Raw genomic sequence first — 18648 nt, 5'->3', positions numbered from 1 at the left:
GTTTAGTGTGTTAAGAAAATGTTTCCGATTTCAATGATATAGAAGACATTTTCGCTATGTGTCTCACGTGCATTTTCTTATCGAAGGTAATAAAAAATCGAATACGCTCTCAAATAGGGCTTATTCGAATATTATACCAATGACAGTCTCCGTTCATTGAACTCATCATAAATGCATCATTCAGTTTGAAATTAAAAAAAATGCGAAAGTTTTAATTTGATTATTGACCGCTCGAATCCGAAACTGAGTTACGCTTGGATTACGTGAATATTTAAATAGTCTCATAAAACAGCAATGTCAACATAAACATTATCGCAGATATTATGCATTACACGTGCGCAACGTTGTTTACTTGAAAATGCTGTGACATCAGCTGTTTTGATGCATCGAATAAACATGGATCCAGACATTTTAATTTTCATTGCACGTACAGTAAACAAACAATAGATCCCCATACAGTCAATCATGGACGATCAATATATCGATCAAAAATCGTATAAAAACCGAAATCAAAGTGAGCTTATTATCAGTTTTCGTTTATCATTCCAATAAGCTAAACAAATTAAACACAATCAAAATGTTCAAAACCGTAAGTGATTTTTATTTTGATTCATTTAAAAATATTAAAAAGACAAGTGAAAGTTCAATTACAAGCAAAACGAATGTTTGTTTATTTGTTTTAACGTAATTATTTTTTCAAACGATAGATCGCTTTCGTCTTTGCTGTTATTGCCTGTGTTTGCGCCGCACCAAAGCCAGATGTTATCGCATACAGTGCTCCAGTTGTGGCCGCTCCATTCGTTGCAAGCAGTGCAGTAGTTTCCCGTGAGTTTATACGAAATATTTGTTTAAAAGCTATTGTATAAAAGTCGTTTTTGTTTACAACAGGTGAATTCCATGGCAATACCGCTGAATACGTGGCCACTTACCCTTATGTTGAAGCTTATTCGGCACCATACATTTCTGCTGCTCCATACACCGCATATGCATCGACAGTTTTGTTGTAAATGAAGTGATTTGATTTGTATTGAGAGAAGAACTTTCCGAAGAAAAAACAACATAATCATTGGAAAATAAATCTTATCGCTTTTCGCTAAAATATTGCATTTTTTCTGTGTACAATTAAATACATGAATGTTTCTAGCCTTCGTAAAGTTTCCAATTGATAGCGAGAAAATAATGATCAAATTGTAGCACATCCGCTGTAAAAATATGTTCGCCAAATACTTGGATCAACCGAATTTGAACTGAATTTCAATGACTATAATACACAAGTCGAAAAGTTGATATTAAATTCTGTGCATTTCAAATCAGTCGACTGTTTGAAATTGCGCTAAAGTTGACTTTCTTTCATAAAAACGCCGCTCAGTTATCTGTACACACAATTATTTGCAGCTATTTTTTTCGCACAACGCACGAGAAGAAGCAAAAAAAAATGTGTAAAAGTGAAATTAGTTTATTTGTACCACTCTTTCTGCTGTCGATACTTACACTTTTTGCGACGAGATATTTTTTCGCTTATCTTGTGACATATAAATACAAACTGTTTTCTATTTGAAAAAATTAATTTCATCGTACTTGTCACGCATAAATAACAAAAAAATATTGATTATATACTGTGATTTTCATTTGCTGCATTTATTGGCACAAATAATAACGCTATTAAAACACTTGGTAATTGGTTGCATGCTAACGAAACGATTATTCTAATTTTTCCTTAATAAATGTTTCGTCATCGACGATGGTATATTTGTAATTACGGAATGCGTATGGCAAGAGTTTTTGTGTTTTTCCGGAATCAAACTCCATGTCAACAATGACTTTTGGCACATTTTGAACGTCAGCCGTTTCGGAGAGTTGTTTAAAATATTCGATTTGTTCGGGTCCCAAATAGTGTGATTTAAATTTGTTATAGCCTTTCTTCCAGTGTTTTTCCATTTGTTCGTTCATGTCGGCAAACATTTCGTATTTCGATGGGAATTTCTTTTCTCCACTGATGAATTTCATCGCAAAACGCATCTACAATTTAATGGTTATAATTTCGATCAAATAATTTCACATTTAAAATGGTGATAGGTACCTGTAGGTCGTATGCTCTCGTTGTACATGTATTATATGGAATACCGATAAACACCATTGTAGGATGTTGAATGTTGAAAACTTGTTTATACAGTGGTGATACATAATTATCATCTACATTAATGCCCGTCTCAATACTCAAAAATGGAAACGAGTAGTTGTAGCCTATAAGAGAAGATTGCATAAAACAAATAATTTATTAAAATGTATTCAGTTGGGCAATGTGACAAGATAAATACCGGTAGCAAAGACAACCAAAGAGAATGTTTGATTTGTGCCATCCACAAATTCGGCTCCAGTTGGTGTGAAATGTTTTACTTCATCCTGGAGTATGGTGTGTGGTGGTAATTTTTTTTGACGTGTGTTGCGTTCATCGTCCGTTTCATTGTTTCGACGTTGGCTAGACGTAACGCGGTTTCCCATTTTGCTAAGTTGATACACGATATCTCTTCCACTGGCACCATGTCCTATGACTAAAACATCTTCACCTAAATACACCAAAAGTATGATTATTTAAATTGGATTTTTTTCTATCAACTTTGCAACATACCACGGAATTTTTCGGCCGATCGATAATCATGGCTGTGAATCATTTTGCCTTTGAATTCATTGATGCCCGGAATATTTGGAATGATTGGCGTCGATGAATGACCATTAGCCACAAATACAACATCAAAAATATATGTTTTGAATTCATTTTTGAGCAAATCTTTTACGATAATCTCCCATTTTTCGTTTTCAATTGGAAGAACCCGAATGACGAGATGATTGAATTTTATGTGTTCCGTCACATTGAAATGATCCGCATATGATTTAAGATAATTCAAAACATCAGCTTGTGGCGCATATGAAATACTATTTTCTGGATACGCAAAGTCACTGTACTCCATCACTGAAATTAAACATGAATACATGTTTTAAAAAAATTTGCTTTTTGTTTTGCGTAAACGTTTTTTTCAAATAAACAACTTATTCGATTCAACTTTAAGCGCTTAGTTCAACGTCATCGTAGAAAATACACTTTAATATGTTGACACTTACCTTGATGCGGCGAAAGAGCCCTGATTGAGAGAAATAGAGAACATTTACCGCAGTTTTAAATGTGAATTTCAACAAAAGAATAAAATTGTATATTATGAAAGAATAATACCTCAATCCCTTATACATTGGCGAATGAACATTGACACCATATTCATTTTTACCCACTTTATCGGTATACCACCAAATGCCACCCAATTCTTCGGCTTGTTCGAAAATTGTTACATTATAACCATGGGCAAGAGAATATTTCGCACTCCCAAGACCTGATGCACCGGCACCAATTACAGCTATTTTCAAAACAGGTTCTTTTTTACTCAATATTGCTTTTGCATTTAGATAATTAACTAAAACAATCGATGCAACTAGCATCAACTGTAGAATCGAGCACCTTGTCATTTCGATTCACTTTCACTAATTCCGAAACCAAAACAACCAAAAAAAATTGTTGTAAGAAGAAACACACCGTTTGCTGATGTTTAATCCAGTCAGTTCAAACGAAACTAACTTAAATATTTTGCGTTCGTCTGATTTTATATGAGATTTCCAGTTGAAGTATATCATTCCATTTCGAACAGTTAACATAAAGTTTCGACGGTAGTTTGGCACGTTTTTTTTAGTAATTTACATAACTTGAAATCGAACATATGATGAGCGTCACGATTATACACAGCAAACCGGTTTTACTTGCAATTACTCAGATATGTACAAACTGAATTTAACCTGTCAACATGTCTATCTCAGTGGACACCGAACGGCCGTTGGATACGCATCTTGGTTGGAAGCAAAAAGAAACAATTTTTTTTATTTTCATTCGGTTTCCATATGCTTTTGTACTTTTGTTCTTTTCCAACAGAAGATTTAGTTCATGTGCGCTCCATAGAAATAATTTTGACACTGGTACGTACCGTGGCAAAAACGAAACTTTAAATGGATTTAAAAAAGCAATTTGCAATTCTTTTAATAGCAAAAAAAAAGGAAGAATAACATGTAAAGTGCACACAAATACTGGGAAATATAATACTAACTGTGTGGAATGTCTTTGTTTCGGTTTACAATAAAACCTGACATTGACTTGATTTGTTCATTGTATGGCGATAATTGACGGTTTTTGTTATTTATTTGGTTGTCAGGTAATTGTGTTTCGTACCTAGTTTCGTTGCAACCAGATTTGACATTTAAATAATTGTCGAGACGCAGTGCACTCAATCTCAATGGGAGTATCATGCGGTGCTCGTAGATTGACATCAACAAACAAGAGTGTAAGTGATCACAAAATGAATATGATTCTGTTAAGAAACAAAAATAAAATGATATTTCTACGATTTGAGTTGAGTTGAATGGATCCGAATATATACGGCAATTTTATCAGATTAATTTCACTACGATTTTTATGCAACTACGCACGTTTGACTGCACGTGTATAACAACGATTTTTTGAATTATAGTGATCTCGCACCCGATAAACAAACTGCTTGGCGTCACGTTCGCATTATCGTATAGTTCGAATGATAAGGGAAAAAAAGAAACGTTTTCACTTGTGTAAATAAGTGTATAAGTCAACGTCAATGAAGTTATTTTCAATTTGAGAATAAATTAAACTGTCTTTTCAACAAAACACCCATATTTATCTTTGAATTTCTTTGTTTTGTAAACTGAGTCTATCTATGTTTCTGCTTTTTTTTGTCCGTTACATATTATTCCGTTTATGAGGAAATATGATGTGTGGCATTTTATTTGATTTGTTTAATTGGCTTGTTCAAGCAATACACACGTGCTAATTGATTCGATTTTGTTGTGTTTATTCTGTTTGACAGTGATTTGATAAATACATTAACTTGAAATTAATTTGAAATGAAAATAAATTCGAATGAACACTGTTCAGTTTTCTTGTCTCCTTTGATGTTGCGGTTACTTGTACGATAATTGGGCTTAAAGAATTTTTAACAGTTTCCGTTGGTGCTGTATTTGATTCCGAAAATTCTATTGGTGCTGCGAGTACTTCATTTCCGTTTGATTCTAACGATGCTTCGGTGGTTATTGTTGGTGCAGTTGTTTTTTCTGGCTGCTCTTCCAATGCCTCCATCGGTCCATTTAGCTCTGCGTTGGTTAGTTGTAATGATGTTTTAAAGGTTTCTGTTGGCGCTTTATTTAATTTTGATAGCTCTTTAGGTAGTTCTGTCCGATCTGTGGTTATTTCAGCATACAAATCATTTTTTACTTTTCTACGCTGTGTGAATTCGATACTTATCGTTTGTAAAAACGGCTTTGTGTACTTTTTTTAGAACGTTTATTATTCTCTATTTATCTTCATTTAATCTTTGGTACTAAAAAAATGACGGGTGAATGCTGAATAATAATGGCTAATGTAAATTTTTAATATTTAAAATACATTCTGTTACACTTTTTTCTGATAGTGTAGTCATAGATGATGACGTAAAAAAATTTAGGGGGGTGATGGCAAAATCCATGAGGATAAAATTGATTTTTTTTTTGCTCTCCACTTTTTTGGTGAAAATCCCTAGCAAATCGAAAGAATTTTCCTACTTCAAATTGCCTTGCAAATCCAAAAATGACAAGAAAATCGTTAGCAAATCGGAAGAATTTTCTCGGCCAAAAAAGTGAAGAGCAAAAAAAAGGTCCTCATTTCCAAAATTGTTGAGGGTTCCTAAAAATATTACCTAAAAATATAGGAACCCTCGTCATCACCTATGTAGTGTAGTTGATTTTCCGACTGTGGTTGCATCTTACGATACGGTAGTTGTTTCTGTTGATGCAGTGCTTGCTTCTGTTGTCGTTGATGGTAGTGTAGTGGTTCCTTTGTTTTCTGGATTCTTTGCTAGTGTCCGTGCTAACTTGAACGAACTTCAGATTATGGGACTGACGCGCATCGATCAATTTCAACAACATCGAATAAAGACTCCTCCGAGAGTCAAATAAATCAATAGTAGCTATCAAGTATTTTCATCAAAACATAGCGTATGCAAAGTAGAGAAAGCTTTGTAAACTTTTATGAAGTTCATTTTCTCACATTGGTTGATATGTGATAAAACATAGCTTGAGAAAAAATAAAATGAAAACACCAACACATTATCATATTTAGTAGTTTTTATTTTGATATATTCCGTTGAATTACATTATTCTTTTACATAATGTCCATACAAATATATATATTTCATTTAAATTAATGTTCATTTTTATTACTTTTTATTTCAGTGTTTTAAATTTAATTTTGCAACTAAAACAAAGTTGTATGTTCGGTAGAAGTTTGTTAAGTCGTTCAAAAAATGATTCCTAGTACACATATTTTGATTCGATTTTTACTCTCATTTCGTATTGAAATCCGGCGTTTATTTAAGCTCTTACAAATGTAAAATTAAAAATGTAATCATAATTAAATATCTACGAACGAAAAAAAGGGATTGGCCAAGAGAAGAATATGGGAATTGGGTGTTACAATAAACTAAAATTGAAAATAATTAAAATCATAAAATTACAAGGACAAAAAAAAAAGAAAAAAACGATCGAAAATATACACAAAATAAACGAAAAATAAAAAAATACTTAAATGAAATTTATTTTTAAGTAGAAACGATTACTAATTTACATATACATTCAAGTGATTTACTCCATCGATTAATTCGTGGTTAATTTATTAATTAATTCGTTACATGGCTAGAAGACAATTGATGCTGATATTCTTACGTTTTGTATATGATGTTACCATTTATTAATTTATTATTCACATTTAAACATCAATGTTCGTCAACAGGGTGCGTAAAGTATTAGTTACAATTCTCTTCAGTTGTGAAACAGTTTAATTGTAGTAAATGTGCGAGAGTGCATGTGCTCCATTTGATGATTTTAGGTTTTATTTCCTCTTTTAATTGTATTCGACTAGTTGTTTTATTTTTATTGTTTCTCGTAACTGTACGATCAGAAAGCGATTCTCGAAACAAAATGTGATGCTCACATTGATCAATGATCGCATAAGAGAATTCGTAAATGAAATATTCCAAAAACATATGAAAGAAAAAATCGTTGAAGAAAAAATATCGATCGGTCGACAATTTTCGTTGGATTGTCACACAACAGCTTGTATACAATTTAACATCGCACGAAATTACATACAAACATTTAGAAAAAAACACGCTTAATTTTACAAAGCAAATTTCAATTTGGTGACGACGCAAACAACACAAAATATGCAAAACAAAAAATTCCGCATCCGCATTTTCTTCTCATCGACAAGAGATAGACACAGGGAGAGAGGGAAAATGGGCTTTTGTTTATAGCACTCGCCATCTTCGATACATATAACATTACCATGAATGAGATATTTTCCCTATCAATCATTCAAAAGATACGATCTATTGTAATTTTGTTTCCAAAATGGTATCTTCTATTTTCATATGTCCTTACATTGCTCGACCCTTTCGTTTTTCCATTCCAAATAAATTGGAAATACCAATTTCGATCCCAAAAAAATATAAATGTATGAAGTGTGTTTTAGTCTCGTGGAGTGCTGCGTTAGTTGATTGTTTTTTGTCACCTGTATATTATAGCTGCCCGTCGTAAAAGACAGAATTAGTAGAATTTGTGTTGTGTGCGTCATGTGTGTATATGCGTGATTTAGTTTTTTAGGGAAGTTACAATTAGTTTTTAATGTTTTTTTTTTTTTAATTTAAATTCAATGTTTTCAACATTATATTTGTTTGTTAAGATTTTGTAATCCCTTAAGATGTTTCCTATGTTTATGGTAAATTGTTTCTGTTTATTTCCTATTTACAAGTCGATAAAATCGACTTTGCGTCGCGTCCGGTGGGCATAGCCTCAAATATTCTGGAGATACGGTTGTGCACCGTAGCTTGGTATGACTTTATTTGCAAATGCTGTAATTGCAGCTGCCGGTTGGTTTGGTTCCAATTCACAGAATACATGGCATTGATTGTCATTTGATGAGGTTGAACGACGTGCCACGAATGCAAAAATCGTCCTAACGGAGAAGAAGAAAACATTTAAGAAAGTGTTCACATTTGAACTGTGGGAGGTGAAAATTCGTTTCTTACTTATTGCTAACTGGAACTTCACCGGTCACACGAATGCTCCAGCGTCGGTCATCGGGGTCCAAACCGCAGAATGAAATATTATTGGCCGGATAGTGTTTTCTGTTTAAAAAAATCAAAAATTAAATTTCCGTTTGGAAATTTGTGCATTATGTTGATTCAATAAATTTACCTGAAGAATAATTGACGTGTATTATCAGTCAATGTGATTCCCTGTTGTGTGACTTTAAAATGAACTTCGGTCGGTTTTGGCAACGGTTTTCGTGAGTATAGCAATGATACCGCTTTTCGAATGGCTTCTGGTCCGGTTAACGATTCGGTATCGTATGTGAATAAGAAAAGTACATTGCATGCAGCACCTTGTGTCATAAGCTGTTGCTGTGCCGGCGAATGATATTCAACATTTTGTAAATCACGGTCCGGTATAATCAGTTTACATGGTAAAGCGAGCGGTGTGATTGAATGTTGATAAACTAAAGCTGAAAGTGATGTAAATACGGGTTCATTGGAACAACCCTTCAACCGAACACCACGTGTGGTTGGTTCAACCAAGAAATGACGAACCAACTCATCGCCCGTTCCTTTTGATTGTACACCGGGCGGTGGATGCGACACTTTCAACACCAAACCGAATGCCTTTGCAAATCTGTTGATAAAATATCAGATAAATCATCTAAGCAATGCTAAGTGTCGACAATAAATCATGAATATGTCTAGCCACAATAAATGTGCCTGACGACAAAAGAAATGAGACAAACTTACGTTGTTGAATCTCGAACTAAGAAGCTACCTGGATGAGCATTCCGTAAAAGTGCAATCGCTTCTTCGCGCGAAATAGTCGGCTTGTACCAGAATTTCGATGAATCACGTACGAATCTGTTGAAATGAAATTTTATATGAGCATTATGAATATTGATGACAAAGAGCCGTTGAACGAAAATCAAGCGGCACAGATGACAAATGAATGATAGTGCAGTCATTCATGCTACTTACTTCACTAAATGTGGTGCAATTTCTTGTGGTTCACTGTTTGCTGTCGATGTGGTTGAATTACGACGTGATGTGTAGCACGACACATCATTTTGATTTATATGATGCGTCTGTCCGCCAGAATATATCTCTTTGCTATTGTTATGATGAAATAATAAAACAAGTCGTATTATTAGCGACGATTGCGATTCGATATTGAGTTTATTGTTAAAATGATACGACAAATGATCATTTAATAAGCGATAAACACTACAAATACACAACATTTTGTTAGTTTTAATATATGTTTTGAATGTGTTACATTTCGATGCAATTAGAGCGCTGTATATTTTATGGAATGACTTTGTTAGATGTTTTTGATTCGTGTTCGAGTAATTCGATACAATTTAAACTTTTATTGGATGGAATTGTATCGTAAATATATCGAATATATTGACAGTAATTGTCGTGTTTTTTTCTATTTCTTGCACGTAATAAAATAGTCAATGTTAGCACACACATTTTGTGGTGAAATATTGAGAGATACTGTAGAACTGAATGAGATTCATAGTTGGTTAGTACACAAGCACAGGTGTGATGGAACAAAATACGAAGCCATATCGATTACGGGTATTTCATGCGCCATTCTAACTCGTTAAACATTTTTAATGAATTTCAATTTGGTTCAATTTACTAGCATAAATCAGATCATATTTCATGGACTCAATATTTTTTCTTCTCTTTTTTGCATGAGAATATATGCATGAAATAAATAATAGTTATATCGAACGTGCATTTGCTCCATATACATTCTTAGCTCAACAATACAATGGTGAAAATTCATTCCGAGGTGCACAACGTGCTGAATATATGCAAAATAGAAATTGTGTTACGATTCGTATCGATTTCGCACCTCCAATCGTATGTTGCTGTTGATCTACCACTTCTTAATGACCATGTCGAACCATTGTTGTGTATCATATTTAAGCGTCTTGATTTAGAATATTTAATTTTAATAAATCAAAAAAAAAAATTAAAAATTTCGAAAAAAAAATATTATCCAAAATTAAAGAAAAAAAAAGAATGACAGTAGGAAAATGTTAAATTGAAATTAATTTAAAGATTTTGTGTCAAAATTTAGATCAAACCAAATGGAAGAATCTTAGCCAAATAAAAATTGTTCTTACCGAATTGAAGTGGGACTTTTTGGTGGCAACGCTGGGCTAATGTTGCCATTTAAGCCGTATGGAGTGCGGGGCGTTAATGGAAAGGCCGGTGTTTCTGGTCGTGGTGATCCAGCCAATGATGTTTCCGGCTCCGTTTCCGATCGATATGATGAAAATGACTCTTCACGCACCTGTTCATACAAAGAAAACCATTTAAAAATTTGTGTTCAACTCTCGTGGAGTGAAATTTTCGATTTCTATTCATTTTGGATAATGTGTTCCAGTACGGTATTATGTAAATATAGATTTCCAGGTTATTAGTTGATTTAATACTTTGGTATTATTATGATTAAAAGCATTTATTTAATGAATGGGATATATGAATGCTAAAGTATTTGCATAATGAACGAAAATTAGTACATTCATGAATACATGCAATGAAGAGCCGAATTTTGACTAATTGTATAAATCGATCAAGCTCTGTATAAATAGCTATGTGTATAAATTGTGATAAATCTAGATGATTGGGTATATGTATTTATTTTTACACTAGTTTTGATTTAACGGTGAATGTGAACTAATTGGACAAACGATGGATAATTCTAAATGAACGATGGATGCTAAAGGCTGATGATTTATCGAAAAAAATATGGAAAATAAATTTTGGTAATATTTTTTTTTGTAGGCCACATTGGGAACGCGCTGTGTGTTGGTGGTCCGCATCGAAAAATTGTTCGGTACAAGTAAAAACAAGGTTTTAAATAGAAACAAAAGAGATATAAACAAAAGAAAAAGAAGATGAACCGATTGCAGCATACCTGATCGCTCCACGAAACAATGCCATTGCTACGTTCGGACAAACTTGGTGAAACGGATGAACTATTTTCGGATTCGGATGTGAGCCGTTTGATAGCATTATTGCTGGGCTCATGGTAATTGTGAACACGATTGATATGATTGTTATTGATGCCGTTGCCATTTGTTGTTACATAATTATTGTTGATGTGATTGTTATTATTGAAATTGTTGTTATTCAAATGATTAAAATGCGATGGCAAATGATGATGATTGTGGTGGTGGTGGTTGTTGTTGATCGATCCATTGACCAAATGATGGCCATTTGCATAGGAATTCGTATGACCATTGGTATTTTGATGTTGTGGTAATGATTCATTTTCGCTAAATTCGATTAAATTGGCCAGCACATCGTTCAGATTTTCATCGAATCCATTTTGTTTTCGGGTGATTTGATAGTTACCATTGCTAACATAATGGTCATGTGTATTAGTATCAAACGAAAATACTCCATTCGCTTGATTTTGATGCTTAAATTTCAGGTCATTTGTATCGTTATTATTGATTTGCGATAAATGCCGTTCCATAATATCATTTTCAAGTGCCAACGATGCTAATAATTGATCCAGCGCCAGGTAACTCGAATCATCGATTTTATCATTGCCATTTTCTTCGATGATGATTGGCGATTTTGTGCAATAGCTTCTCAATCCATTTGTGATTTGAGTTTCGCCATTTGATTGATGCATTCCATCGATGTTATCACAGGTTCGGCTATCAGTTGGCGATGCCGTCACCGCCGGGCTACCGCTCGTATTTGACGATGATAACGGTGAACTATTACTACTGTCGGACTCCTGCGCATTTTCAATGTGATTTTGTCGGTGATTTTTTTTTTTTGATTGTTTGAATGATTTGATTTTGGTTTTAGTGTTTGTTTGATGTTATGTGTGAGTAAATCAAATGCGAATGATGACAACAAATATAAAAAAACGAAAAGAAAAAGAAAATAGAAAATTTTGTGCAAACATGAAAATAAAAATTAAAATTATGGTTTTATTAGGGAAAATTAGAAATGAGCATTGAAAATAGAGAAAATCGCGGTTAAAATGTGATTATGCAATAAATGATGTGCAATAAAAAAGGAAGCCAAATGCTTCAAAAAGCGATAGTATCAACAAAGCCGAATCTTGGTTCATTTAATAGTTTAAATGTGACCATTGGCCTTTGTGCGTCAATTGAACATTAACATTTGGTCTGAGGTTAATTTTAAACGATGCCGCACGCAAGTGAGATTTGTGTAAGTGGATTATTGTTTAAGTTTTGAAGCCAAACTGGTTATTGCGTTTGTGATTGCATTTCCAATGGCAGCTCACATCCAATGAATTATCTATAAATGAATTTCTTATCTCTATCGTATACGGCGCCACACTTTCGGAGGCGCACTGATCCATGGTGTTATTTTTTTTAAAGACAAATACATACCAATCGAGCATGTCCGTTACGCACAGGGGATAATTCATTGTTATCAGCTAATGACAAAAGCCCGTTTTGATTGTGATTTGGTGATTGTGCTTGTGCAATATGACCGTGCGGTGATGCATTCAATATTGATAGTGGTGATGGTGATGGTGACTACGTTAATTTTACAAAATTGCAAAAAAAAAACAAAAGAAAAAAAACCAAATAAATCTCACGCAAATGAAGAAAATAAAAACTCAAACAAAGCGAATTTTTGAAATGAGGTCAAAAAGTGCAACTACTATTCTACACTATGGATTGATATTGAAATTTAGTCTACTACTTCAAGCATATATCTACATAATTGCGTAAAACGCATTCTCTTTAAATAGTTCTCATGAAAAAAAAAACACGTGCAATTCGATGTGCATTTTGAATGAAAACAAAAACAAAATCACTTACCCCAATGATGTTATTGTTTGCCTTGGATTGTTCATGAGCTCGTTTTACTGAAACGAAAGGACGTTCATTTGTCGCTGTTGTGGTTTTTGTGATTGTATGGTAGCGTTCATTTGGCCGATTTGGCGTTTGCACATGCAACGGTTGTCGATAATCAACTTCATCGATGAACGCTCTTGAATCGAAGGCGCCCGTATCGCTTGAATATCCATCATATCGATGTGATGACTGACTTGAACGTGACCTATTCAAGGACATTGTTTTCGGAAGAGAGAAATCGTTTTTACTTTTGAATTCGTTCAACAGCAACAACAATCAAAGTTCAACACTTACCGCAAAGGTCGGTTTCGATTATCAATGTGCACATTTCGTTCACAATATTCGTTATCGCCCTTGTGTTGCAACTCCTTTTTCGCACGCAATTTCTGCTGTTGTAACTGTAGCCATGTTTGACCAGACGATCTAAATTGATTGAGAAAAAAAGAGAAAATTAGTAAAAAATGCTCAATAATAAATTGAAATTTTCATTTGGTGTTAATCTTGATTGTGGTACAGTTTGTCAGAATTCAATCGAAATGCGAGTGGAAAGGAATTTTCTAATTTAGATAATTTTAGGGCGCGTCTCGATAATAAATTGAAATCGTGCGAACGGAATGGGCCCCGTTACACATAGCATAGCCAATGACCACATATTTGCGCTCAATGATCACACTTCCTTCAATAGAACTCGTTAAATAGGTTCATATGGTTTCCATCATAGTAAAGTTGATGCGTGATTCACAAGTGTAATATTCACTGTACTTTTTTTTCTCGCTCTACAGACATATCACAATTTACTGCTCAACTGAATAGGCTGCATTAAATGCTGCTACGGATTTTCAGCGACAAGTTTCCTTTTTTAAAATCGTTTGTCAGCTTTTCTTTCTCTTTCCATCGTTCTGCTCTGCCAATTCTCTATGACTACACATTGGCCTTCTTCTTTTTCGATTGAAATTATATATATTTGGCGTGTGTAGCCGCAATGTCGTTCTCAAAGCCACAATTGGAATTGATACAACTATTCAAGATTTTCTAACCAATACAAGCAACAATCAAGCGAGAGAAGAGCTGAAGTAGATGAATAGCACTTATTTATGATAAATGCGAACGCTTATTATCGATTTATTCACTGCATATTTCTATATGCCATTGTTTCGTCGTTCACAAACATGGATTTTCCATTTCTTTCATTATTTGCTATGGAAATTTTTCGCATCGATTTACATTGAATTCGTTTCCAATTGAATTCATCATCACATTGATTTATTTTTTTTAAGTTCAGAATACTTTTGCCATTCAATTTCGATGCAAAAATTTTAAGCCTGAAAAATCGCCATTGAATTTCTAAAGTCACATAATTTCTTGATTTTCACCACGGCTCCAACCTTCGATAGAACCTTCGATAGAATTCATTTTTTATTTATTCTTGAATAAATTTTCAAACGTCGATCACAACCAACGCTCATTACATTACTTCCCACAGGTGCAGTCATTTCCTCACTTCAAATGACGTGCTTTACTTTTATCGATATTCAATTTGAAAGTGTGCAAAAAAAAATGAACTCATCGTGACAACATTTTTACGAAAGAACCTCCAATTCGACAAAGTATGAGTTCTAGTTCAATAAGCAGTGATTCACTGTGAATGTAATTCGTGGAAAATCACATCGAATTCGATTCGAAAATATATCGTCTTATCTCGATATCCGGCGACTATGTTTGGTTTGCATTCCGAAATATCAATTCACGACCGATTATATTCAGAGCAACGAGAGAGAAAAAATCGATGCATGGCGACTCAAAAATCCAGGTTATACTGTACTTGATTTCCACTTAAGATTTGAGCACCAATGTTGAAAATTCAGTTCGTATTTCGTGTCTAACACCAATATTTCATGCAGATAAAATCACTCGAGAACAGTAAAAAAGAGCACACCAAAATAAAACGCAAAAAAAACTTCAACGGGCTAGCTCTCTCTTTCCCGAATGTGCTCTTTTCTTGATGGTAATCCCATTTTTCCATAGGAATTGCAAAAGTTTACACACGCATCCAATCCCCGACTGAAGATTCGACGATGTAAGTACAAAAAAAACACGTAAAAATAAACTTCACCTTTTCGGTTTGTCGCATCCAGTTTCAATGGTATTTTTATGAAAATTTGAATAATAGTCCATCGTTTTTACGAGATAAAATGTTGGAGAGAAGAGAAAAAGAATATACACTGAATATCAAAAAACCAACGATCTAAACGCGTTGACTTGCAATCAGTCAAGACTCATTCGTTGCTAAACGCTCACAAAGTACTAAAACGTAAGACATCATCAAATGTGCATCTATCTGTTTGCTGCCTGAAAAATTCTTATGTTCACCGTTTATGGTTGGGTTGATGTTTGTGTGTTGTATTGATAATGCCGTTGTCATTTTCTTAACCATTTTTTCGTTCAGGTATTGCACATCATCATCGTTGTCGACAATGAAGTTTACGTATACAACGAACAAAGACAAGATAAGAAAGATGACGACGTCACCGTCAATGATTTATACAAACACACTGTATGAGTTAAGGCATACGAGTGTGCTCCGATGGCATGTGTGTGTGTGTGTTGCTTCCGATTAGATAAATAAACATGCAAAAGAATGCACCGCAATGTTGACAAAATACTCTACATGCACACAACAGAGGCTAAGTTTTCTAAACCAAGTAAAGTATACTTGAGCAAATAAAGTGAAAAAATTTATTACAAATGCAAAGTGCATGTGAGCGAACGTGCATACCGATTACCGTAGAGAGCGATTTGAGTTGAAAATGTTTTCGTTTGGAATTATCGTCTAGCGTTGACGATTTTAAAGTGGGACTTTTTATACACCGCGCAAATTCATCTTGATTTCCTGTCAATGTTTATTCCTTTAATCCTATTTTCGCTGTGACACCCGATGCAAAACACACGCAATGTCGCTAACAAGTGTGTCAGCAAATATAAACAGTAGCATTGGTAGTTATGCGAATGTTTGGAATAATGAATGAACTCGATGCAAATTAATGAATTTAAGATGTGAAACGGTTTAGAGAAATGAAACGAATGCGACGTAAAAAGAACGTTGATTCAATTGCATCCAGCCAGCCGTCGCCGACTATCCTCATCAGCACGTTTAAATTCAAGAAACTTTTAATTAATTCCATGAAAAAAAATTCGCACGGATACCAGCGTCTCCGTTTAATTTGCCTACAGCAAAAACAAACAAAATGATTTAATACACAATTACATCCAAAATATGGCTCTTCATAAAAATGCATTTTATTCGGTGTTTTATCATCTTCTCATTTGATTTGCTCTTTTATTTTGTTTTGTTTTCTCTTCATTTCTATCTTATCTTTTGAATGTCTGGCATCGCTTTGCGAATCATCCCGTGTACGGATGACGACGAAAAACAAGAACAAAGCCATTACACATTTTATTTTATTTGACGTGTTGACGAGAATGTGTGTCGTATTATGTAAAACGCAATTGGTTTCTGGTGTTGTTCAAGCGAATTAAATCCCATGAAAAAAGTGTCTGTTTACGCGTGTATATTTTTTTTCTTCGTTTCAATTCTTGTTCATCTTACGTTGTTTTTTTTTTGCGGTCTGTGTGGTTTCTCATGAACGCCCGTGAATCCAATATTTCTCTCTCATTGGAAAATTGCATTCACTAAAATACAACAAAGACACACCAATTCGAATCGGTTGCTCTGAAGCGCGCCTGTGAAAACGCTAGTCATGTATACGATAACGAAAACAAGCTATACACATTTAAAATTTATGTTCGGAGCGCAAAAATTGAAATCGAAGGCGAAAAGCGAATGCGAAAAAAGAACATACGGTGATACAAAATAATGACCAAACATGGATGTGTTCTTCACGAAATTCAATTAATGTCGATTCACCTTGAAAGAGAAATGTGCAATGCGTTTAATTTTTGCAAGGCAATTTGCTTCGTGCCCCCCATCACATCCAAGACTCTTTTCTGGATCGTACACACTCTCGGTTGGGTGAAAAACAACAACATGTTATTGGATATTTGTTAGTCAGTGTAAGTAATAAACATAAATAAGATATCCTTGTTCCGTCTGAGCTCGCGTAAAATGTTCTGACCAAAATTCGAGTCGAAAAATTGATGCCGAATAAGTTGAATCGCGCATGTATTTTGATTATCGAATTTATGCTATTTGTCACGATAAATAACATGCACAAAATGTGCTCAACGAAATGAATTCGACATTTATGTGACCATGTAATGGGTGCCAAACTCTTCCAACACTCTCGTATTTCACGCATACATTCACAACAATAATGGGTAGATGGCATGATTCTCATTCCGTGTGTGTGTCTTTCCACTTTTTTCTTCGGCTGAATTGAATCGGAACGAAATATTCGTCGAATTTAGGTGGAATATAGAGCAGAACGAAAGAAGATGCAAGCAAATAAATGCAAATGTGATCGGCACATCGTCTTAAATCAATTCGAATGAGATCAGACGAATGCGCGCGCTCGCCAACATCAATGCAAAATCCAAAAGTCACGTGCCCGAAAAAAATGGTTTCGTCGGCTTTGAATACATTTATCTTAACACAAATGGTCATTAAGCAAAGGAAATGAGACGGTAAATGTGTGTAGATAGCATCTGATTCAATGAGTCAGAACCAATAACAATGCATTTTTCATGTTGAGCGCACGAGAGAGAAAATCGATTGAATTTTTTTCAATATGGTCGCATCATTGGATTATTTGGGAATAACGTCATCGTTTTGACTGGTCGGTGCCGTCACAGGAAGAAGTGTGTTCAAAAAGGAAACACTTTTCTACGTATTTGGCGTTTGACCTTGCACTTGGGCAGTCGCGACGCTTGATTTTTATTAAAAACTTTTTCCATGAATTTCATTGTGTGTTTTTTCTCTCTCATCTTTCTTGCTTTGGTTCCTATCGCGCCTTGATCTTTTTCGTTGCCAAAAAAACAACGAGCAGAAAAGAAATCAAATCGTGATCGGACAGAGGCAGTAAGTGAACTGAGGCAGCAATGGATTCAAGTAAAATGGATTTTAAGCGCTTATTGAATAGATGTCTTTCGATTGCACGGAATGAATGGCCATTTAAGAGTGCGCGCGCTAAATTTCACTGTAGTAACGTAGTTTTGCGCGAGAGAGTTGGTATATCAGGCGTTGTAGAGGGGCCCGAGTGTAGTCAAGCCTCATACTTCGTTTTGTAAAGTTGGCTCATTTTAGAAAAAAAATTGACTTGATAGTTCTGCTCTGAAGGCTCATTTTCGAGTGAATTTTATTTTAATTCAAATGTCCTGAAAATTGGTATATAGGGGTTTTTGGGCATGAGAAAGCCAAATCTGGCCTTTATTTTACGATACAATAACGTTTTGATACGATTCCCATACAAAAAGTAGCCAAAATGACAAAAAAAACGTTAAAAATGTATATTTTTGATAGAAACCATGTATTTTTGGTATCGAAATGGCTTGAAAGTTGTTCATAAACGCATAAATTGAATGAAAAATAACTCTAGTAAGATTTTAATACGTTTTTTTTT

The 18648-nt window shown here is 34.3% G+C and overlaps 2 protein-coding genes across 8 annotated transcripts in view; both read right to left on the bottom strand.

Annotated features, from left to right (window-relative positions):
• Positions 1–1605: 1605 nt before the first annotated feature.
• On the bottom strand, positions 1606–3916 carry LOC116349305 (senecionine N-oxygenase-like). The gene is made up of 6 exons (XM_031780684.1): positions 3230–3916; positions 3121–3140; positions 2630–2971; positions 2319–2567; positions 2081–2244; positions 1606–2019 (listed from the first exon to the last, which is right to left on the bottom strand). The coding sequence occupies exons 1-6, from the start codon at positions 3514–3516 to the stop codon at positions 1702–1704; spliced, it is 1380 nt and encodes a 459-aa protein (XP_031636544.1). The 5' UTR covers positions 3517–3916; the 3' UTR covers positions 1606–1701.
• A 2909-nt stretch (positions 3917–6825) lies between these two features.
• LOC116349303 overlaps positions 6826–18648 on the bottom strand; it is a 169534-nt gene continuing 157711 nt past the window's right edge. For 3 of the 7 annotated variants that reach the window (XM_031780675.1, XM_031780677.1, XM_031780682.1), the window contains 11 exons: positions 13367–13495; positions 13037–13277; positions 12599–12748; positions 11137–11970; positions 10340–10509; positions 10066–10143; positions 9177–9308; positions 8946–9059; positions 8356–8829; positions 8187–8285; positions 6826–8113 (listed from right to left, as the gene is read on the bottom strand). In XM_031780675.1, the coding sequence (XP_031636535.1) occupies positions 7951–8113; positions 8187–8285; positions 8356–8829; positions 8946–9059; positions 9177–9308; positions 10066–10143; positions 10340–10509; positions 11137–11970; positions 12599–12748; positions 13037–13277; positions 13367–13495 (2584 nt within the window). In that variant the 3' untranslated portion in view covers positions 6826–7950. The remainder of the gene's footprint in view (positions 8114–8186; positions 8286–8355; positions 8830–8945; positions 9060–9176; positions 9309–10065; positions 10144–10339; positions 10510–11136; positions 11971–12598; positions 12749–13036; positions 13278–13366; positions 13496–18648) is intronic. The other 4 variants (XM_031780679.1, XM_031780676.1, XM_031780680.1 and 1 more) reach the window with 4 other exon arrangements.

Source organism: Contarinia nasturtii, unplaced genomic scaffold (genome assembly GCF_009176525.2).
Source record: "Contarinia nasturtii isolate CC-2019 unplaced genomic scaffold, AAFC_CNas_1.1 Cnas_scaffold_2861, whole genome shotgun sequence".
In the NCBI taxonomy this organism is placed as follows: domain Eukaryota; kingdom Metazoa; phylum Arthropoda; class Insecta; order Diptera; family Cecidomyiidae; genus Contarinia; species Contarinia nasturtii.
Note: the sequence above shows the minus strand (reverse complement) of the source record. Positions and strands in the feature narration are given on the sequence as shown.